Source organism: Opisthocomus hoazin, chromosome 1, assembly GCF_030867145.1.
Source record: "Opisthocomus hoazin isolate bOpiHoa1 chromosome 1, bOpiHoa1.hap1, whole genome shotgun sequence".
In the NCBI taxonomy this organism is placed as follows: Eukaryota; Metazoa; Chordata; class Aves; order Opisthocomiformes; family Opisthocomidae; genus Opisthocomus; species Opisthocomus hoazin.
Genome location: NC_134414.1, coordinates 121,631,886 through 121,655,717, shown reverse-complemented (window position 1 = coordinate 121,655,717; position 23,832 = coordinate 121,631,886). Strand labels below are relative to the sequence as shown.

The 23,832-nt window shown below is 37.6% G+C and overlaps 1 protein-coding gene across 4 annotated transcripts in view; it reads right to left on the bottom strand.

The window, feature by feature from the left end:
• Window positions 1–23,832, bottom strand: part of CADM2 (cell adhesion molecule 2) — a 756,516-nt gene that overhangs the window by 101,604 nt on the left and 631,080 nt on the right. For all 4 annotated transcript variants that reach the window (XM_075434116.1, XM_075434124.1, XM_075434130.1 and 1 more), the window contains one exon: window positions 4,977–5,067. In XM_075434116.1, the coding sequence (XP_075290231.1) occupies window positions 4,977–5,067 (91 nt within the window). The remainder of the gene's footprint in view (window positions 1–4,976; window positions 5,068–23,832) is intronic.

The following is a 23,832-nucleotide window of genomic DNA, read 5'->3' as shown; positions in this document are numbered from 1 at the left end:
CATGCCTACTAGAATTTTTCCAAAAGAAAACTCTTAAATTTGGTCTATCTACTGGGCACCAATCAATCAGATAACAACCCTCACAAATGCTGTCTCTGGTTCCCTTAAAATGTTATGTATAATAGGGTGTGTTTCTATAATGAGTTATATTTATAAGGTCTGTTTAAAAACAATCTCTGTGGTAAATGGTGAATTTATTTCCTCTTTTTTTCCTCTCTACAAACAGAAAATAGTAATTTAAAATGTCATATATTTATGCATACAATATTCCAAACACCAGCCTTCCACCTCTGTTTATAACCGGTGTCCAAAGCGCTACGCAAATTGGACCACAACATCATCAGTTCAGATGTCTATATCCAGAAGAGTAAGTTGATTTTTTAGAGAATATTCAAGCTTTGACAATACAGCCAAGAGGCAACAGATGTAGCCAGAGTTGTATATGGAAGCAAGAGGCAGGTCTTTTGGAAGACAACATATGAGGAAGCCTCCTCCTCTCACCATCTTACCTCTTGCGTTCTGACTCAGCACTGTGATCAGTCATCCCAACACACGGGGTTGGTGTCATGACACATGTCCCATCAGAGCCCCTAGGGGCAACCCCAAGGACCGATGGCTCTTGCAGTAACCTCCCCAGCATCTCTCAGGCAGCCTACCTCTGCCTGAAGCTGCACCAGCCACAACACATGCTCCAGAGGGAACTGCGGCAGAGCCTATAAAGATCTGTGACAATTTATTAATCCTCCATGTGGCCTGCCTCTGCAAAACCTTTGCAGAACAGGCAGGAAACCTGGCTTGCTCTTTTTATTGGTATCATCACATTTCTATAGCAGCAATACAGTGCGTACCCAGAAGCACAGCTCCTGCCTCCAAAGTAATTCCCCTAATAGCAGTAAGTGCAGGGTCGTGACCAGAGTCAGAGCTACTCTCATCCTCACAGTGACGAGCAGAGATAAAACAGCACAGTTACATAATTTGTGCATCCCGTCTTACACTCTTCTCATGTTGCCTCACTGGATCTGTCAAAATGGCTCACCCACATTTCCATCTTCTTCTCCACTTCCTCTCTGCCCCCCTCCCTCCCACCCCCCAGCTTCGCTTCTCCCCCTTAGCCCACTCTCAGGACTCCTGTTCTAATATTGCTATCTCCGCACCAAGACCACAAATGTGAGGTAACGCGTACCCATTCATAGCAACTAGCAACCTCAAAGTCCGGGATAATTCCAGTGCATCTCACACTTTGCAACAATCAATGCTGCACACATCCAAGTGTCTGAGGCCTTTTTCTTTCTTGTCCGAAGTCATCGCCATCGACCAGTCAAGCCAAATCTTACACCCTAAACTATGAAACCTTAGCAAGACCTTAGTTGTCCAGTTCTCACACTGAATAAATAGTTGTTCGTCACCTCTGCTATATCTCTGGAGGATGCTGTTTCAGCAGGAGATGCAGAGGGCAGTTGATTTCCCAGAGGTGTTGGTGTGAGCAAGGCTTCCCTCCCCTTTCCTGCTGCAAGACAGCAAACAAAGTAAAGCTTTTCCTTAGGACTGTGTTGTAGCTTTGAAACACAGTATCTGAGTATCCATGATGCACGTGGTTTGAGTGACAGAATCCCTGCAAGGAGGGACTTGGTGATGAGGTGTAAGATGCGGTAAGTGCATTCTAGCTTCAGCCTCCTTCTGCTTTTCCCTTTTGGGAAAGACTTACTTTGGAGCAGCTATCAGTATAGTGTATGTCGCCACAGCCACAACCTGGGTTCTTTCTCCATTTTCACCTCTAATGTCATTTTGAAGCTTGTGAAAATTGTTCTGGGATACGAGAGAACGTACCTGTAAGTAAGTGTTCATTTACCAGTATGCTGCCTACAGGAAACAGGAGAGACTGTTGCCACTGTGACATAAAGTTGACAGTGCATAGAAATTAACCCATGGTGTGTAAACGGCTTTGAAGGACTATGGTTGGCTCTGAGGTCTTCATGAAGCCCACAATGTCTTGTGACACTGAAATGTTTGGGCTCTGTGGACCTCTCCAGTTTCTCTCTCTCTACAAGCCAGAAGGTAATCACAATGTAGGTTGGGAGCATCATATTACTGTTTCTCATGCTAAGCAACTGCAAACTGCTTCCAGGAGGACGCTTATTTATTACTGTGCTGTACTGTGGAAGACTGACCTACTGAAGCAATACAGAGCAGCTGATGTTGGCAGTTCTTGTGGCATGGACAACTAGAGGTGCATTTATTGGCAAAATATTTGTGCCCCAAAGGCTACCACATACAGGTGCCCTGCCTTGGATAATTCTGTGATATGGAGTTTTTATTTGGCTGCCTTTTCAAAACCACATGTTAGGTTCACATTTGAATCCATTAAGGATGCAACAGAGTTTTATTAGAAAAAAATAAAATCACTAAACACCTCAACTGAAGCTCCATTTTAATTACTGTGTTTTAACTAGTGTCTCGTAATGGTAACTTATAAAGAATATCTACAATATTACGTGTTCCAAATAGAAAATATTGTGTATGTCAAGCTAAAACATACCACTTCTATAGGTTTTTACCGCCTTCAGAAATGACTGAAAAATACAGGGGTCTAGAGGAAAATCTAATATCTGAGAGGATTATCTAATATCTGAGAGGATTACATGTCTCTTTTTTATCAGAGTTTAACATTTTTGGCATATGAAAAAAATGTTATCCCATTTTCAGTGAAGATTATGAAAATATGGTTATAAGCTGTAGACAGAGTGAGATGCTTCTGACCAAAATCATATATAGATATAAAATTTGACATAAGTGTCTGTATAAAGACATTTATATTTGGTATTCCAAAATATAGAGATAGATACCTGACTGAATTAATTGTCTGAACTCCATGTAATTAGTGGAGAAAAAGTAGCAAAGGTATGATCCAGTCTAGCTCTTTCTTCTGTAGTTGTCTAATGTAGAGCAGACTAGTCATATCACAATAGCGCCTAAATCTCTCCACTGAATGCAAAGGGAAGACAAAGTGAGCATCTCAGATGTAAATGTCTACTGCGCAGATGTTTAAGGATAGTTGAAATGATTCCTATACACTCAGAAACGGAAAAGAATCATGCCTCCTTTTTAATATTCAGAGGCAGGTGAAATCATTGGAGGACTAGAACCCCTAGTGGTTATTATACACCCATTCTCCCTTTTCTCCTGCATACTGATTACATCCATTTCTCCAATCATCCAGCTGCCTGCTTCACAAAACTAAAAAGAACAAAAAGAAGAAATCAACCCATAACTTCCAAACTTTCTTCTTATTTAAAGAATCCAAATGTGAAGCGTAAACTGCCCCTCCCCCCAACAAACAACAGGTAACTAAAAACTATAAAAATCCATAATGACCACCTTACTTCTAATCTTTATCCCTACAGTGAATGTTAGATGAACAGTGAAAATCCAGCACCTGGGGCTAGGACGCCTGAAGTCTATGTGCCAAACAGAGCACTTGGCATGTAGCTGTCACCTTTTAAGTCATAAGGAAAACAGTGAGACGGGGAAAATTCTAAATATCACCTGGACAACAGCACACTCAGGGAAATCAGGGCTGATCTCTTTCCTGAAATCAAGCACTTGCATGTCTTTTGCTGAACTTGAAAATAATGGGGAAACAGACTGCACTGCCTGATACCTAGACAAATGCTCAAAGGCTGTTAAGTAAATGGATAATTCCTTCTCCTTCAAGTACATTATAAAAGCAAGAGACAGCTTGCAACTGTATTTTGTGATACCTACAGAGGTATCTATCTCATAAACATATATTACTTCAGAAGTACATGGGTACACAGAAGACCGATTGCATTGAGCACCATGTAAGACCAGTTTGATCATGCCCCCGTGTTCTGGTCTCAAGCAGGGTGGAAGCATGCTCATGTTCAGCCCAGTCAAGATTTGGATGGAGGAGTTGCTTTAAAATGATACAGACATATAATATAAAAAAGAAAAGTACGTATGGAGTTTAAATGGTGCCAGACTAAACTCAGAAGAGCTTTTCAAAATAGAAATTTTGGACTTAAATGCCTGACTTGACCTAAATCTGACTTCAGGCTCCTACATTAAGCAATTCCATAAAGTCACTGAAGTTACACCAGGGAGGAATTCAGCCCTAAGTGACATGATTTTTGGCATGTAATTTGCATCTTTTCTAGAATCAAAACATTATTGCACTATCATTTTCAAGACCATTCTAAAGCTGCGTATCACCACTTCATATAACACTATGTATTAATCTTTTGAGTAGAGGTAAATATTTAAGAAACCTGATTCATATTAACTTAATATTAAGCAATTGGATTATTTATGTATCTTTATGGGCAAATATAAAACAGCTCATCTGAGAAGACACTGGCTTAATGAGTGAAGTCTATTTAAGTAGTAGATTCTGTGTAAGAGTTAATCTCTGCAGATCTGCTTTAAAAAATATTGATGGCAGAGATGTCAATTTCCAAGCAAAAAGAATTTATATTCTTAAAGCAGGCTACATCTTTTCAAATTCTGGTAGAAACAGCCAGCCAGCTTGCACATATTATTAAACTTCAAATTCCCCTGTAAATGACAACCAAAGCATTCAGAAAGTTCAATATATTTTCTGTGAGGCTAGTTGGTGTAGGAAGATTATCATGAGATGTTTTCTGTTCTATCATCAGTTCAATGATGTAAACAGTGACTGATTAAGTCTCTACTCCTTTCGGGTTGATATACCTGACTGAAAAATAAAAAATAAAAATCTCACAGCTGGAATTTGTCCTGAAAACTAAAATAGATGACAAAGACCAATCTTCCATAGACACTTAACAAAGACAGGTTTCAAGGGGTTTTCTATACCAGAGATTACTTTACACCCCAGGACAAGACAAAACCAGCAGATTTCTGCAGCTGAAGATTGCAATCACAGCAGAATAGCAGCATAAGGAAAATAACAAAAAAACATTACTTGTTAAATCACTTACACTGGTTTTCCTTTCGATTCACAAGTCAAAATTATAGATTGTCCTTCTTCAGGCCATGAATTGGAAGAAATGATTTTAACTAAAGGTGTATCTAGGAAGAAAAAAAATAGACATCTTGTTGATATACATAAAAAAGATTTATTATCTAAGTGTATATTCTTCTCTATTTACCAAAGACTATGCCAGAGATTTAGTGGAAATGTTTTTATATGGAGCCTTATGCAATTTTACTTTTCCTCAGGAAGGCAATAAAAATGACCAAGACAACTAAAGCGGTAACTTTTTATATTCCAAGGAAACACAGACAGCAAGCACTTGGATACTCAGAAGAGATAACTTTTTTCTATCTGTATTCAATGCAAATATTCCATAAGACTATCCCAAAGTCTGATATCTAACGATGAAATAAAAAATATTGAGGACGAATAATGAGCACTCTGTGCAATTGTTTCTTTGTCTATTTATAGGTTGATATGATGGAATGCTGCTATTAGAGGAATGAATGCAATAATATGCACTTCAATAAGAACACTTTTATTGTTGCAGAAGCTTGAAACTCATAATAAGAAAGCTACAATGGCCTTTCAGATAAAATACCTTGTTATACGCATTTTACAGGATATTATTTCTGAAATGCAATAATGCTGTCCCTAAACCAGAGCATTCTTTTTTTTTAAAAAAAATTTACAAAGAGAATGTTTTCATTATCTGCAAAAAGCATTGTATAAAAGTCTGTAATCTGTCCTAAAAATTTAAACATATTATTCCTATACATTGGAATGAAACTGTACAGTTTTAATTGCAAAATGATACACAATGTAACTACTGCAGAATAAAATGTTTGCAACAGATCTTTAACTTCTAAAACATTTTGCCAGCTGGCTTGCAATGATTTATCCCCATAATCAACATATTTTACATGAGTGAGAGAGCAACTCTTGTAAGGAAAGAAAAGAACACAAAGAAAGAAACACCTCTATACAAAACAGTTTTTCTCTTAGGTAAAGGAAAAAAATATTTCATAGTTATAGTGAGGAAAATTTTCAGACTCAATAGGAAGATATGAATTCTTGTTTCCTCCACAGTTTTCTAACACAAAACACATATCTTCATCTATGGCACGTGAAATACTTTAACGTGCATATCTAGGGTATCTAAGTTTTGTCTCCTCCAATTTGCAATTCCTATTTTCATCAGTAGTGAGGTAGCAGTGACACCACAGATATCCTATTATTAAGAAAATGTGAAAGAGCATGACAATATGATCCTACAAAATCAAATGGAAAAAACTGATATGCTGTAACAACATAGTTTCTTCTTAGGATGCTAATACTCCTGTTAAATGCTAAATGGCATATGAACAATTAAAAATGTCAGAAGTATTTTTCTAACTTTTATTTTTATTTTTGACATATTATAATGTATCAGCATGGCACAAGACAAGAAAAAGAGAAAGCTTACTGTAGACTTCTCGTAATTCCACTGAAAGCACCGTCAGCATGCTCTAGCTTTCAGTACAGCTGCACTAACCTTACACGAGTAGCAAATCTGTTCCACAAGTTCCTATTTTTAAGGACCCTGCAAACCATTATGCAGGTGACTAATCCTTTGGAGGTCGTGCTGGCATTTGCTTCATTTTCAGCACATGTTTAAGGCACTGACCTCAAGTACCTTAATAAATCAGGGCATCAAGTACTTCTGTGATTTCAGTGGTGCTGTTGAAGATGAATAAATTGCTCTCTTGACTATACATTGAACTAGAGAAACAAATTTGTAGCAGATAGGAATACATGAAGAATTTAGCTGAGGGAGGGAGACAAGTAATGCAATGAGATCTAGAGATTTCCAGAGAAATATGAAAAAGCTAAACTTTGATGGAAGTAATCATGATAGCCACAGGTGAAGAAAGAAATTAAAGGTCCACCTAGCTAGAATTATTGGCATAAATATTTCAGAAATGATCAGCATTTTACGCATTACTGTAAATGACTCACGTAAAATAGAAGAAGGGACTTCAGACAGTTAAGTTTTCATTTGCGTGGATCAATGCAGTGCTGTTTCCCCCAACCTGAAGTTCCCATTCCTACTTTATTTAATGCCCCAGACAACTCTCGGCTCTCCATGCACTTCTAAATAGAGCTTACTAACACAGAATAAGAAAGGTCTTATGTTTATGTTTTACTCTCTAATGCACAATAAGATAGTGTAGGAAATACATTGACTTGTGGTTTTCCCTACTAATTGACTTGTGCAGTAAGTACTTGTTTCTTTAAAACAGGAAACACAGGGATTACTGCAATATATGGCTTTTAGGGAAGCTTAAAATTCACAATTTTTGTATTTTATTAGCAGTGCTTTTTCAAAAACTAGTTGATATTCTATTTTGGATGCCTCATTCTCAGTGTTACCATTTCCATTTTATTTTCATGCTGTGCTTGATTTCTCTCCAGAATAAAAGTGTACACTTACAAGGGGAAAATTTTTACAACAAAATAGTCCTTCGCTTTCACATTCACATCAATGTTTAAAATGAGAAGAAACCTTTAGAATAATTGCATCAAACCTAACTGAAAGATGTTATTTTAACAAAGATAATAAAACCCTGCTAACTGATACATTTCCAGAACACAAAATGCTGTTACAAAACCCTACCTCCGGCTGGGACTGTTCGTTTCAGAAGAATTTGACAAGTATAAATGTACTTTATCAATACTGAGAGCTTTGACCTGTCACACCCAGAAGTATTAATCATAACAACTGGAAAGTCACCCAATCTCCAGAAAACAACACCACCACTAGAAAACAAAGTCTAAAGAAAGAAAAACATATCAAGAACAGGAAGATACTCAGAGAGGCTGGCTTATTTTCAGATATGCACATCAGCTTGTTATAAGTAATGTAGATGCATCCAAAAAATCTCTACTTTTATAACCAAAATAGATAAAAGGAGTAGGATCGTGGGTTTTATTTTGGATCAGAACTTCTGTTGTTCCTCCTCTGAAGTCAGGAGAAGTATACCAACTTGCATCAATTAACCTTACCAGAACTTTAATACTTTGCATCTTTTTAGGATTTGGCCCAGTAATTTCATGGTAATAAAATATTGTAGATAGTATTTCAAGCAGAATTTTTATCAAGAAGGAACTGTTGACTAAAATTTCCTTACAATACCTACAAACATGTTCTTATCCTGAGATCTAACAATGTTATGCAGCAGATAAATTTTCTATAAATATTAAAGAATAAGCATTGGGAAAATCTGATTTTTTAAAAAAAACACAGTGGTTTACATGAGTGTAGGTAATACAGCAGGCCTTGACAGTAAAACTCACTGTCTTCAATACCCAGTGACTTATTTATTTACATGAATCTCCAACAGCGTGAAAGCTGTTTGGCCCTCAAGTCTTTAGCTCGAGTAATGAGGTACTTACAAGCTGCAGTTGATTGCTAACACCAGTCTGAACTGAGACTCAGACATGTCTTTTGATACATAGCAAGACAACATCTACCCCCTATGTGCCAAGAATCTGTCTTTTTGCTGGAAATAACAGCTTAGCAGCAGTTACAGATAAAAACTATGGGATGGGGTTTTTTTTAATATATCCTTTCTTGTTTCAGCAGAACAAAGGTAAAAGTTCCACTGAGTGATTCTATTTCATCCGTCTTTCTAGGATTTGCATACATCTCATTACACAAGACCAGGGAAGCCATTCCAAAGCTTTAGGAAGATTTATCTGTTTTTGATCAGGCAATATCGTCTTTATTCAGCAACATACAAAATCAGTGAATGCATGTTGAAAATTTATTTCAGTTTACACTGGTAATGAATGTTATCTGATATATGAAGAATTTAAGCACTTCAGCACATGATTTTTGTTGTACTCTTAAAAATAACTAATCCCAACATTAATACCTTGTGGATCTGCTTTGCTAATTGATTTAATCTCTTTGAAGTTATTTCAAAATAAAGGTGATTCTTATCATTCACCAGACCTTTGCTGTTAATCAGATCTCCAACGCAAAAAGGTTTTTTTTTGTTTAAAATGCACTTGTTGTTTTTACATTGCTTGAAATAAGAAAGAGTTCATTACGTATTCATATTCTTTTATAGACAAACCCTTATAAGGTTACATGCAGGCTTAAATTTCTTCATATAAATTACTTGTCACAAATTTCTTCATATAAAGTAATCACATAGAAGCTACTAGAAGCTTCCTATACGGTAAGTTATATTAAACTGCATGTGTAAGCCCTTGACAACCACAGCATAAACATGGAAACTGAATTCATGAAAGTAAATAAATTTTCTTAAGATCATAAAGCAGGTCATCAACAGAATCTGAAAATTAATCTCTGCTAGCTTCTTCTTAGTCGCAAGATAGTAAAAAAGTAATTTGGCCTCTTTTTCCTGTGTAACTTCAGAAGTTCTCAGTCCCTTCAGTCCTTATGACACTAGATTACCAGAGCTTCTGTGGATAATTTTTCAAGGAACTCCCAGGTACCGGTTGAGTAACTAAATCAAGGTATGGCTCCTATACATCCTAGGGCACTAATCAACAAAATGTGTGTGTGAATAAACAGATTTCAGAAGAAGAATCTTGTTGTGACACAAAAGGGTAACATTATGAAAATGTTACAATAGCATCATGTTATCATATCAGATAGTCTTATAATCTATATGTAATCATCCTCTGTTAATTTAATTATAATCCTAGACATAGAAAATAAGACCACCTCTTTTCTTAGACAGATGTTAGGGGAGGTGGAGTACACATATTTTACTGAGACTTTTAAGAAATTACTATTGGAAGTACTAGACTATTCAGGAATAGAAATATTAGTGATCTCATAGTCATTAGACTTCAGATAGTGCTGGAAATGCACCTACTCAAAGATGCATGCATCATTCTTTTCTCCAGAGAACTGATACATACATATATGTTTAGCTGTAATGTAAACAATACTTGCCACTAGAGGTCTCTGGACATTTTTTTAAAAGTAAAATCTCCTTGTTGCTCAAATCACAGAATCACAGAATGGTAGGGCTTAGAAGGGACCTCTGTGGGTCATCTAGTCCAACCCCCCTGCCAAAGCAGGGTCACCCAGAGCAGCCTGCACAGGACCTTGTCCAGGCAGGTCCTGAATATCTCCAGAGAAGGAGACTCCACAGCCTCCCTGGGCAGCCTGTTCCAGGGCTCTGTCACCCTCAGAGTGAAGAAGTTCTTCCTCATGTTCACCTGGAACTTCCTCTGCTTCAGTTTGTGCCCATTGCCCCTTGTCCTGTTGCTGGGCACCACTGAAAAGAGTCCATCAAGGCCCCATCCTCTTCACATCCGCCCTTAAGATATTTACAGGCATTTATAAGGTCCCTTCTCAGCCTCCTCTTCTTCAGGCTAAACAAGGCCTGTGTCCCTCCTCTGGACCCACTCCAACAGCTCCATATCTTTCCTGTCCTGAGGGCTCCAGAGCTGGATGAAGGACTTCAGGTTGTTTCTCACCAGAGCAGAGTAGAGCAGCTTTTATGAGAAGTGTTAATCAGCCCACCAAGACTAGTTCTTTAGATGAGTTATTAGAGCCCATGTAGCTATTTATGAGAAAAAGAGGTTCCTTAGTCTACTGAGTACTGAAGAATTCACACTAAGTAGATCAGATCCAGCCCAATACTTATCTGACAGTAACTCAGTGATCAGAACATTCAACTCTTCAGTGCCTGTGGATGAAGGGTTTGGTCTGATTCAAAGACTGCAAGGACTTCTGTGCTGACCTCCCATGCAACAGCAGATGTCTACCAGGTATTCTAAGGTCTCCCTTCCACTCAGGCATAGAACAAAGATTTCACTTTCAATCTGAAAAAGCTTTTTTCTTACCTATGTCCTAGTTTGGATAAATCAGGATTTTCTGACACATTAAAAAAAAATATATGAGGAAATTCTTAACCCATTCCACATTATGACTTAGAATTCTACAGGTAACTCAATACTGTGCAAACTGTCCCTGTTTACATCCAGTGCCAAAATAACATGGAACATACCTTTCGTCTTACATTTAAAAAAAGGTTTCTAAAGCCAGAATAGGATACGCATAAAAAGAAAAACACATAAAACTTTCATATTCCCTACATATTTCCTAGGATGCTTAACTGAAAGTTCTGTCAACACTTAGCATCAAGTGTCTTTGGCACATCTGTTCTTGGGCTTTACATGTAAAAATTTTACTGAAATGTTTTCAAAGACCATTGAGGTTGTGCCTTCAGAGTATCCTTCTTATTGGGCAACGATCGCAACATTTTCAATGTTTAAACAATTTTAAACATTAAAAAAAAAAAAAAGGTCACTAAATGCAACCACAATGCCAGAAGCACATGCTAGATACTTTACTAATACCAGCCCAGATTTAAGTAGATCTTTTCCAGAGTGGTAACAGATATATATTCAGCTAGGGCATTTATGATTGCACATTACTATTGCATGCAAAGTGCTTTGCCCCTTCAAGTCTTTGGGTTTTTAAACATGTTTATTGCATAAAGTCTGTAACTCCTACTTCTCAAATTAAAATGGCATAATAGAAGATGTGGGATGTACAAAATTTCAGTGACAATTTCCTGTAATCTTATTCTTCCATGGTTTTGCATGCTATACAGTGATTTTTCAAAATATTTGGATCTTCTCTTTACACCTGGCTACCATGTTTTTGTCATGATCAAAGCTGTCCAACAATAAATATAAAACAAGTTATTTACTGTTCAAGTAACAATCACTATATAAAGTACTATTGGTCTTAATTTCTAGTTTTGGGAATGTTGGTTTACATCATTCTAAGGAAATGGAAGACAGTGTCAAGAAGAAATCACATTTCTCTTGGTTTCCACTGTTTTTCCTTCATCATAGAATGCATTTTTTCTGGTCTGTAGGATATTAAAAGACCCAGCACAGAAAAATTGTCACATTTAGTGACAGTAACATATCAGCTTCAATATATATAACGTGTATAGAGAAAGATTAGTCTCTTGAACTATTTTAGCTTATGAGTCTTTGGGGTTCAAAAAGAAAAACCCATTAGTAAGGTTCTTTCCTCTATGCATGGTACACGTCAGTGGGATATATGCTGTCTAAATCTCACTTTCTTAAAACACGAGTAATTCTGTGCTGTTTTTATTTTTCATAACCTCCCACTTTGTCTTCCAAGTTCAAACTAGTACCAAAGAGCTAGACCTAGTGAAAATGGTAGTAAGAAAGGGAGGCTTAGCAGTTCAAATATGTTTGCTTGTGAATAAAATGTACACCTCTACAAAATATACTACAACAAACATCGTTAAGCCTCCAACACAATGCCCTCCTATCCGATTAGTTTCCATGCAACCAAATTATCAGGTGCCTTTTTCAAAACCAGGGCAAACACAATCCTTTCTCTCTTCATGTTCTAAATAACTGAAAACAGCCCATTAACATCATTTGACCCTAGGCCTCCACTGGAATACTTTGATTCTGATACGTGTTTTCTTTCAAGGTGATTCTCTCTCTGTAGTTTATATTATGAGCATCTCTCCACCTGCAGTAAGAAGCTGAGTTTGTTGTAATGAAGCCTGTGATCCTTGTTTGACTTAGTGTCTGAGCGCAAATTATGTTAACAGTAATAGGAAAGACACCAATACAGGGAGAGATGAATACATCACTTGTTGGCTTTGTCAGAGGAAGCGAGTGCTCACAATACATCAGGATGCGCTACAAGCATTATTCAAATTCCTCCTTCTAAAAAAATTGATACTGCCTTCTTATTTAATCTTTTAGGATAACAACTAGATGTTTTTAATTACCTTTTCTGACTAGAAGTTTTCTTCTATACACAATTAGTTAAAAAGCCTTAAAGTACTGCTAGTAAGGAAAGGCTTTGTTTAACAATGTAATTCTGCACTGGATCCAATAATAGGAAATACGCCATTGGATCCATTCAGGAAGGCAGCTATCCTTGTGTGACAGAGCAATGCTTCCCACTGTGATCTGTAAGCCGCCCACGAATGCCAGGTTTTACCTTCATGAACCCTAAGCAACACAAGGAACATGTCTCATCAACTACTCACCTGTTCAGAAAACACTCACTCGAGCTCCAGGCAGCCCAGAGAACAAAATACATAGGCTCTACCTATGCTATAACATACACGTCATGGTTGCCAGATCACTTGGCAGAGGCACTGGAAGGAGGTTTCTCTCCTTCTCTGGAGAAAATTTTGTTGGGATTTCTAGGAATAACAGGAGGATTCTGATCTTCTCATCAAGCAAGTTATGCCTTGTTGCAATAAATGAAATTCTGCTTTGGATGGTTGGTGAGACTCACAGCACCCTTGCCATAACTTGCTGTGTCATCTCTAACAAGAGTCCCAAGAGCAATAGATCATAATATCACTACCCTCCTCAGATTAATAGATAGGTTTTTCTCTCTGAGGATTATTTTTTCAAGGTGTCTGTGTAGCCAGCAATTGCCACTGCTTGGGAAAACTCACAATTATTCCTTTATCATCAAAAGGGAGAGACATGCATTAGCCCCCCACCCTTCTGCTGTTGCCCACTGACTGTTCCCAGGCCACTCTATGTTCTGACATAATCATGTAACTATGTGCCATGGGATCTCCTGACTGGATCTATAATACATAGGTTTACTCTTGCATTTTTATTTAATTGACTTACCTTGTTGTTTAATTTTTTGCACACTAATCACCACTTCCTCTTTGTACCAGAGTCCAAATTAGTATGACTGATTCATCACAACACATTTTGGTTCTTATAGATTTAGCTAATTTATGAGCTACCAAAAGCATGTCTTTACTTCATAGTTTTATTTTATGACCACAAACCTTCTGAATATTGAAAAGCTCCCACAAATTTCTCTGATATTTTATTGTGGCAGTGAACAACAACAGTTCTGGTGCTATCATTTTAAAAAATGTTATAAAAATCTAACAGTCTGATAATAAAAAATTACTGCTACCTGGTAATAAATGACTGCCAGATGATCAGATTTTTAAAGTATTTCCTGAGAGACTAATTCATTTATTTTCTGTTTTGTCTGTTTTTTCAAAAACCGTGTTTGTGAAATCTATTTATGTCACAGCCTTCTACATTTTTCATCACGCTTTTTCTCTCCTATTTCCTTGGAGCCTTTCCATCATTTCCAGATGCAAAGATAAAATAATCAGATACCTCTGAAAATGATGATGTATCTAATTTCCAGATTAATTAGCACTACTGTAAGCATAGGACAGTTTAAGGTATCTTTATTTTTTTCTTTCCAGAAATCATAAGATGATCGTAGTTTTCACATATGGATAACAATTACAAAACTCCTTGAAAATTCTATATTCTTACACAATTTTATTCCTATTTCTAAAAAACCCAGGTAATTAAGCTTACAAAAAAAAGACTTTTAAAGTAAATTTCAAGGACAAATGACTCTAGTATGTACAAAAAATAAACATCAAATTTGATATCCCAAATGAGATCTGAAAGAGAGAGGAGTACTCTAATCAACTCTGTGAAAGTGCTTACCATTTTTAATAGCTTTTACACTTACCATCTGTGTGCATGCTACAGCTGTGAATCAGCATTCCCCAAACCTGGGCTTCTTTTGTAAATGACAAGTAGCATGCCTTCTGCTTGTGCCCTATTGCTTTGAATAAATACTTGCAAAGCAAGTCTGCATTAGGAAACTTCATCAAATGTGCCTGGGAGATACAGTAATTTTGATGCTCTGCTTCAGAATATAACAAATGACTCATTGCTTAAACTGATGAGAGAAAAACACAGTATTATGTACGTGACAAATTATTTTATTATTAGTATTTGTGGGCGAGACAATCTAGATCAAATAATTGTGTCATGGCAATGGTATTTAATTTCAAAAAATATATTCCACAATACTGTAAAATTAAGCTTTATATTATTTTTTAAATATTTAGCTTTGATAAAAGTGAATACTTGCTACCATATCCACATGGAAATTCCTACATCTTCTTTTTACACTCCTTTAAAAACTACTGTATAGTCAAGCAGGAGCAGAAATAGCACATGGTTCCTTTGTTATCTGAAATTCTTTGATGATTATTATCTCATCGTTTATCTCATCTCTTTTAATTTAGCTTAAAACAATATTTGTTGAAGTAAAAAAGTAATACCAGTTTGTACCAGAAGAGTGTAGAAATAGTCTCCTGGATGCAAAACAGCAAGCCAAATGCCAGTGTGGGGGAAAAGAAAGCTTGATCAGTGAAATATTCTCTCCTGACACCCAGAATTCATGAGTGCCTGAATTCAAGCACCAACCTTGCAAGCAACCCTTTAAGTTACTAATTCTGTGAACACTGATTGTCTATTACTTTTTTAAAAATACTCATAGTACCTATTTCAACACCTCACCTGTCAGTCATATCAGACTCCTTCACCACAATTGCTAAAAAGAAAAAAAATAATTAAAAAGTGATAGTAAATAATGTGTGGCTTGCGGTTTCGGGAAGGTGAAAGAGAAGATGAAGGTACACTACCAAAGCTCCACAGTTCCTCTCTGCTGCATTTAAAATGTGTTAAAACCTTACCCTTCCTTTGTCATGGAATGTGTTCATTGATCATTCATACCTACTTCATGCTTGGTCTTAAAACTGGCAGAGATAAATCCGAGCATATTAAGTGTTAGATAGAGTGGCACTGTCACCACAGTTCTAGATGGGTGCCACTTCATGAAGATAGTTAGCACCAGTAGCGCTGTCTGTAAATATAGCTCTTCCCCTTTACATATTTTTGCAGAATGGGTCACTGGTTTCTCAGTTATCCATTAAGTCCCATACACACGTGAATGGTATGGTAGAAATAATATTTTCTTTGGCAACTCAGTTCTGTTTTCTTCACTGGAAGCAAGCAATGAAGCTTAATTCTACAACTTTCATCTTGTTTAATTATTTCTGCTATGCCACTTCTTCAGACGAAAAAAATCTCAATTTTGCCAGTCTCTGCAGAAACGTAAACCTCTCCGTTCCATTTAACATCTCCGTTGCGTTACTCTGTGCTCTCTCCACCTTATTTATATGTTATCTCATTTTTGCCGTGTTACCTAAGAGGAGTAAAGAAAAAATGCAAGAGGAAAAAAAAACCCCTTCTGCCTAAATCGCCTGTTATCAAGAAATGCCTAACTCTGAGTCAGCACATGACCTTTTAATGTAACTTTATCTTCTACATCCTCAGTTTCTTTTGCTGAAGGTCTCCAGTTCGCTGTTATGTCTGACTTAAATTATCTTGAATATGGCTTGAGAATTGCAGCACATTCAAAACTGCTGAAGGAGTAAATAAGAGTTCTGGATACTCAGCAGATCCAAATACCCCATCAAGACTTTTCTCTGGGCTTGTTCAGCCTGAAGAAGAGAAGGCTACGAGGGGACCTTATAAATGCCTGTAAATATCTTAAGGGCGGATGTGAAGAGGATGGGGCCTTGATGGACTCTTTTCAGTGGTGCCCAGTGACAGGACAAGGGGCAATGGGCACAAACTGAAGCAGAGGAAGTTCCAGGTGAACATGAGGAAGAACTTCTTCACTCTGAGGGTGACAGAGCCCTGGAACAGGCTGCCCAGGGAGGCTGTGGAGTCTCCTTCTCTGGAGATATTCAGGACCTGCCTGGACAAGGTCCTGTGCAGGCTGCTCTGGGTGACCCTGCTTTGGCAGGGGGGTTGGACTAGATGACCCACAGAGGTCCCATCCAACCTTGAACATTCTGTGATTCTGTGACATTCTTATCAGATATTGGGCACTATAAAATTTTAATCTATATATAATTATCTAAGCAGTAGTACAGGGAGATGAAAATTTGACTTGTTTCTTGTAAATATACACTACACCCTTATGAGGGGCAAATTTCTACTACTTGGGAGGTCCTACTAACAACCTCTATATATGTTTTGCTCCCAATTATGTCACCAGTTTGCTAGTCTTTACTTTTGGAAGCAAACAGCCCCCCAGACTGTTCTATAGGGAAGGCCTGGAAGAGCTCTGTCCTTCTGCCATTCAGGTTCACCGGCTGTAAGTGACCAGAGTTGTAACCTGGGGTGTGTGCTATAAGGATTCTGTAACTTTCAGTTTCCTTCCCAGATGACCCTATTTGAAATAACACCCTAGAAAAAAATGAAAAATATATTTGAAACATATTTTCAAAGGCAGCATGGAGCTTAATGGATCTTAGTCACGTACTTTAAAAATTCTTGCTCCAGTTGGGACCCGATATGGATCTTCTCAGATACTGGACTGTCATTCAGTCACTCAGTCTTTATTGTCCTCTTAATGCTACCTGACAAAAAGTAGTTACAACAAGTATGTTTAAGAACTTGCTTTCTATTTTTTCTGTAAATTCAACCTTCCACGACATGTCTCTGACACAGATCATCTAATATATTCACATTATAGCCATGTAGGCATCCATCTTATCAAATACAAGACAGAGAAATTATTTTTTTTAATCGGTTTTACAATAACTGATTGTTACTTATATTAGGAGCTTCTAAAATCAGTCAGTCAGTTAGTCAGTCCTGGGGATACTGCTACCGGGCTGTCTGCAATAGATCATTATTTCTGGAACCTACCTTTCTACGTTAAGAAAAGTTTACCATTACAGGAATCAGCTGCAATGCTTTTTTTAAACCATTACAGTAATTTCCTGGTCTTTTCAGGTAGATGAACTCACTTGTTCTCTTTCTTGTGTCCACCTAAGAATATCGTCCGGTGGCTTGACTGACCCACTGTGGGGATTTCTACCGATGAAGATGGCACGAGGCCAGCCGTGACCAAACTAACTACGTGATCTCAAAAGCTTACAGTGAGCTCTGTAAGGTTCTGTCCCAAGCCTCTCCTCCAGAGAGAGAACAGTTGTTAACCCACCAGTGCTCATTAATTCGGAAATGTCACTACACTGACTGAAGCTAGCATCTCCACATGGCAAAGCACTGTGTGGTGCAAACATGTGTTTGGAACATGTTCAGGGATGACCTCTCTGTGTTCCATTACGCAGTGTAGCTATACCCTCTATCTTCTCAGTCTTTCTACTACAGGTTGTCTCTTTCCTCCGCCTAAAGTGTTACTTCTCTGAAATGGAATTATATTTATTTTATGTTTATTTCTGGAACTTCCTACTTTTAATAATATTAAATGTTCCTTTCAAAACTTCCTTTGAAACCTTCTTGAGTGCTCTCTTAAACACAAAACAAGCAAATGGAATAACCTGCCCACACCATATTTTAAAGATTCTATGCAGAACAGACACACCACTCTACGGATTATCCTACAAAATAATACTTTAGAGAGAAATAAATTATATTAGATTATATTTCACTTGTAAACCATATTTGAATGTAAGCCTCCAGATGAGAAAGGTCAGGATTGTACATTAACCCTTTGAACTAGATATCCCCTTTGAAAGATGAAAGTTTGGCAGTAAATGGACCCACAAGTTTTTGAATTATTTTGCATTTAAATAATGAATTTCTTATTTTCATCCATCATTAACCTAATTGATCTCATTTAAACATGCAAATTGTGGCACTGAACTTTCATGTTCACAGATACCATTCTTTAGTGTTTACAGTAACTATCCTTGATGTTTCATTTGTTTCAAGCATTCACTAACATGAAAAGCTTGAACAAGATAATTTTACTTATTAACACAGTGTTTACATAATTATTGAGCTAAACAATTAAACAGAATATCTTCTTATTTACTTTTCATTCAATATGAAGAGGTGTACATGTACTGAAGGCTGTATCTTTTAATTTGCATTCTAATTATTACCATTTTTAACTGCATGTTACACTGGTAAATATGGAAATTTACCTCCTTTAAGGGAGACAATGGAAATCTGGTTGCTGAAGTATTGAAATAACATTGAGATATGTTGTCCATATTGATATTCACACTGTGATTCAGGGATAAAAAAGTCCTGTTTGGGAAAAACACCAGAATAGTATCTCAACATGTGTGAGCCTTGGGGTGGAAACCTGAATGTGTACAAGGGGGAAACTTGTCTCAAAGTATAACAGAGAGTCAAGTGGAAGATCTTTAAATCCTTTCATTCTCAAGGTCACAGCAGTCCAGCAGAGCATCTTGATTGAAAGAGAAAAGCAAGAATACCACTCAGATAGTTGACTTCTAAAGGATGGGAGCATCAGTCGCAAGAGACAGTAGCTCTCTGTTAGACTCAGGTAGCCATTTATGAAAACATCTAGCTTTTCCTCATTAGCTTCTAAAGGATTTAAATGGCTGGCAGGTTTTCACTGAAGTGATAGAACTCCATGCTTGCTTAGGCTTACAGAGATTGTCTATGGTCAGAGAGGGAGGTTTTGTGAGAGACTGAGGTCCTGTCTGCACATCACGCAGAAAACATAGCTTTCTTGCTTTTTAAGTAGGAACAAAAAGTGGCTTTAATCTGTAAGACCATCTAAGTTGTGAGACGAAGGTCAGAAAGAGAAACCCACTTGAAAAGCTGAGATCTAAGAACCGGAGGTCCAGGCCTCCTATTCTGTAGAGATGGAGTACATCCTGAAAAAAATATTGCTGTAGCCAAGCCCAGGTGATCAAGACGCTGGGTGGTATCTTACACTAACCAGCTACCACCTTCCAGTAGCTCAGGATGGGAAGTGTACTTCATCACTAAGACTAAAGGACACATGTAAAAAAGATCCCTGGGACAGGCCAGTGCTGGAGCAAAACCCAGCACTCTCTGGTGTCTGAAACAAAGAGATTATTCTTACAGTAGTTGCAGCCCTGACAAATCACTCAAAAAAAAAAAAAATTCTGAGTTTCCCTCTTGTGGCCTATTATTCATACTTGGCTTTATCAGGTATGCTTAGCAGAAGGACCGACAAGAGATGACAGTCTGATAATGACTTAGTGACTTCCAAAAGTTTGGGTCTAGGTAGCTGTATGATGATCACAGCAGACTGCTTCCTCAAAAAAAACCACATAGCCTAAATGTGTCTCGTTCCCAGAGCTGAGTCTAAGGACTATGCAGATAAAGAACGAAGGCTAACAAAAGTATTAGGAGTATATCCATTTGGAACCAATCAATTCTGTTTCCTCAAAGGGAAAATTTCTTTGCCATTTGTTATGAACAGGATGCAATAGGATGGGCCATGCCAGAGAGTGTGCCGCTGCATCTGAATCATCGTGCTACTCTTGAAAGAAGGCTTAAGCTTGACATATTGGCCACCTTCCACAAGATCCAAAGGACTCTGAGGTGTCACAGTTCCCAAGCACTCAAATTATTCTAAGATAAAAAGGTTACAGCAAGTGAGTAAATTGTGCTAATTTGGAACAGAGAGCTGCAAAGCCCTGGATGTGCAAATCTCAAGCAAGTTCTTTCTTTTATGGCCCCAGAGAATTATACCCTTGGAAAATCCAAATCTTTTCTCTGTATCAGAAGTTATAGGAGAATTGTGTACTTAAGCTTATTGACTGATGATATAGTTAGATAAACATTTTATCCCATGGCAAAGCCAAAAAAGTTTCAGTTCTTGCAAACACTCCAGCTGTTTTCACTCCTGACTTAACATACAATCTATCTGTATTTATTTGAGCTGGCTCAATAATTTGGGACCCTGTTAAAAAATAAATGAAAAATTGGAAGGCTGTAACACCTCATTATCCCAGGTAGTAAACCATTTCCTAACTGTCGAGATGTATCTCTTGCCAGACTGTCTGTACAAAGACTGAGGGGATGTGTAATCATGCCAAATATTCCCACATTTTATTTTTAGCCAATGTGTCTTTGAGGGTGTCACACAGCGTAATGAAAAGATGGTCATATGCAAATGAGAATGACCAATAATGCTGTTGACTGATAAGAAAAAAAAAAATGTCAGCATCAGTGAAAGAAATTTCATATTTTCTTCACTTTGGAAAAACAAGTTCTCTGCCTAGACAGTACAAGATTCTTCCAAAAAAGGGAAATGTGTCTTTGTTCCTAAAGCATGGGTACCATTTAACTCCCAGGGAGTCCTGGAAGACATACCTTGAGTAAAAAAAAAAAAAATCCTGAGGCCAAGCAAAAAAGGAGATTACTCATGCCAAAGTGCAAGAGCAAAAAAGATTTTCAAGCACAAATTTGGAGAACAGGTAACATAGCTCTCTGATAAAACTACTCCGCTTTACACCAGCAGAAATTCTAACCCTATCCTGTTGTCAGAGAAAGCTGTTTCTCTGTCTGTTAATACATCAGAAATCACAGCAGCATGCTGTTGTTAGACACACAGACACAGACACACTATTTTCTACATGGCTGCACAAGTCCATTGCTGATTTGCTGTAGTCTTCTGCATTCGGGTTGTTCTGTTTACTTAATTCAAAAATCAATAAGTTTATTTCCCAGACAATAGCCAACATTCTCTTGGAATAGCTGCCTAATTTTAAAGTCAAGTTCGGACGCTCCTTGCAAAAGAATCTAGTAACAACTCACAAATGAAGAAACAGTCTATTACACAAAAATTGTGGGAATAGGCTGTAGAAGCAAGTTAGCTGATGGCTACAGACTGTCAAGGCCAACTATTCACTGCACATCTGTGTCTGCCAATATAGAATTTACTCAAAATTGCCTCTCTAGACACTTTTTTACCTAACACATATTTAGCTTATTAGTGCTGTCATTTGGGAGCACGGTCAGCTTTTGAGGAAAAATCTCACCGAGTCCGTTAGCACGGATCACATCACAACTGCCATTTTAGAATCACGATCATTAGGTTTGAAGTTTAAATTATTTGATTTCAATTTAAAGCTTCAAAAGCAGCCTCTGGGGTAGACTTACACAATTAATTTTTACTGAGGTCTGCTGGGTAATTTACTGTAGTCGGAGAATCTTCACTAAGGTAAAGTAATTATCACTGGGTAATTTTATGGCACTCTGTTCAGTAGGAAGCAACGTGTTGGCTGGCTTCTGCTCAGATAAGACCTGGAGGAAAGTGGAGATGCTACTTCTGGGAAACAACACGTGCCTGAGACATTGACTAGGGATGAGCAGAATTCACTCACTTTCCATACGTGGACTAGAAGTTGTACTTGCCCTCAAAATGTCTTTTCAGGAGTGTGCATGAGGACTTCCAGTATACAATGTCGTAAATACCGTACTAAGAAGCTTTCAAAATTGAAGTACTTCACCTGTGACTTTAATACAGGAACAAAGAATGCATTCTCAGTTTAGTTTGACTGCAGAAGTAAACAATGAAATGAAATATTCCTCTGAGATTTGTATTTATCACTTACAAAAAGCACTTCCTAATAATCAGTGGCAGCTAGGCTGACAAGCAAACTTCAGAGTAAAGCCACGGGGGATACAAGTCTATTTTAGGTTTACTGTTGACAGTAAGGGTCAGAGGAAAAATAAACTCAGCAGCAGTGTCATGCCACCACAAACCTCTGCTGGCCGAGCAGAAACTAAATTATGGCCAAGCATTTCAGCACGACAGAAAGACTTGGGCGGTCGGGCTGCCCTGCAGTGCACAGAGCATGGCATACAGATGAACAAGTGACTCATAACATAAATTAGTGACAAATAAAGCTCAAAAGATTGGAGGACCTGGTTATCCCACAGTCTGGAGAGGGGTACAGTATGCTTAACTCAACAGCATCCCTATTATTTTAATACTTTAAGTCTGCAAAACTAATTTGGAAAGCCCTGTGAAAACAAGGACTGATCATGGTCTCCTTCAAGATATCCTTCTCTTAGTCAAGCTATAAATAATACTGGTAATCTCTACTTCTGGACCTAACCATTAAAAAAAAAAAAAGAGCAACAGAAGGACTCAGACTTTATTTCTATTACATACACATCTACGTATTAAAAGAAAATAAAAACTTTATTATCTTAGACATTCAGTCCTCATCTTCATTTCATGTACTGCAGTACTACTGGGGAAAGCTGGTTTGATCGCTCTATCACACCAACAAAAGCTAAGCTTTGTGTAAGGGGAAGAAGAGGGAATAAATATATTCCATATTGATATTGCTGCTGATGGCATTACTGGCTTTCATTTTGTTAAGTTTACTTCCCATTAAAGCTGACGACAAAAGCAGCTGTGTGGACTCATAAGCACCTCTATCTACATCTCTCCATGGACTCATTACAAATATCTGTTTCATATAGTCTCATCGTCTAGGACAGATTTAAATTTATTCTATCTTTCACTAGGCATAAATAAAAACCTGTCATTCCAAGAAATGTGTTGCTTTGCTTTTTCTCTACCTATCATCCACTGGATGTAAACACAATCCTGCAATTCCTACTTTTGTTTTCCTCTTCTTTGTTTTTTCGTTTTGATGAAGCCACAAATGTTTTGTCCATAGTCAGGCACTAGTTGCTTGAAACAAGGAAGACTTATACTTTTGACCATAATTACACATGACAGAAATGGCTGGACAATTTATTATTGCCCTTTTTTTCTAACCTGTGATGATAAAATGATAATTTGTAAGGAGCATTTGTGTACTGCAGATAAAATTCTTTAGATTTTAGGAAGGTGTTTAAAAACCAAGTGCAGTTCTAGTAGGCGATGCCCAATCATTGCGCATTGGTTCTCTGCCAAACTGACGCTCATCAGTGCTGTTCTGTTTCATCATTTTAAGGTACTTGCTTATCATTCTTCCATAGCTCTCTGTTCATCTGAAATACCCCTGAGACATTCAGAACAAGTGTCCCATGCATTAATGCCACACTACTTGGTTGCGATTTAGGAGCCTACAGAAAGTCAGATTAACAAATTCTCCTGACTTTTTTCATGTGGTCCCATAATTCATCTGCTTTGTCAGCAGTATTTTTGAACTGCTGTCAGGTGGCATTGAGCATATATT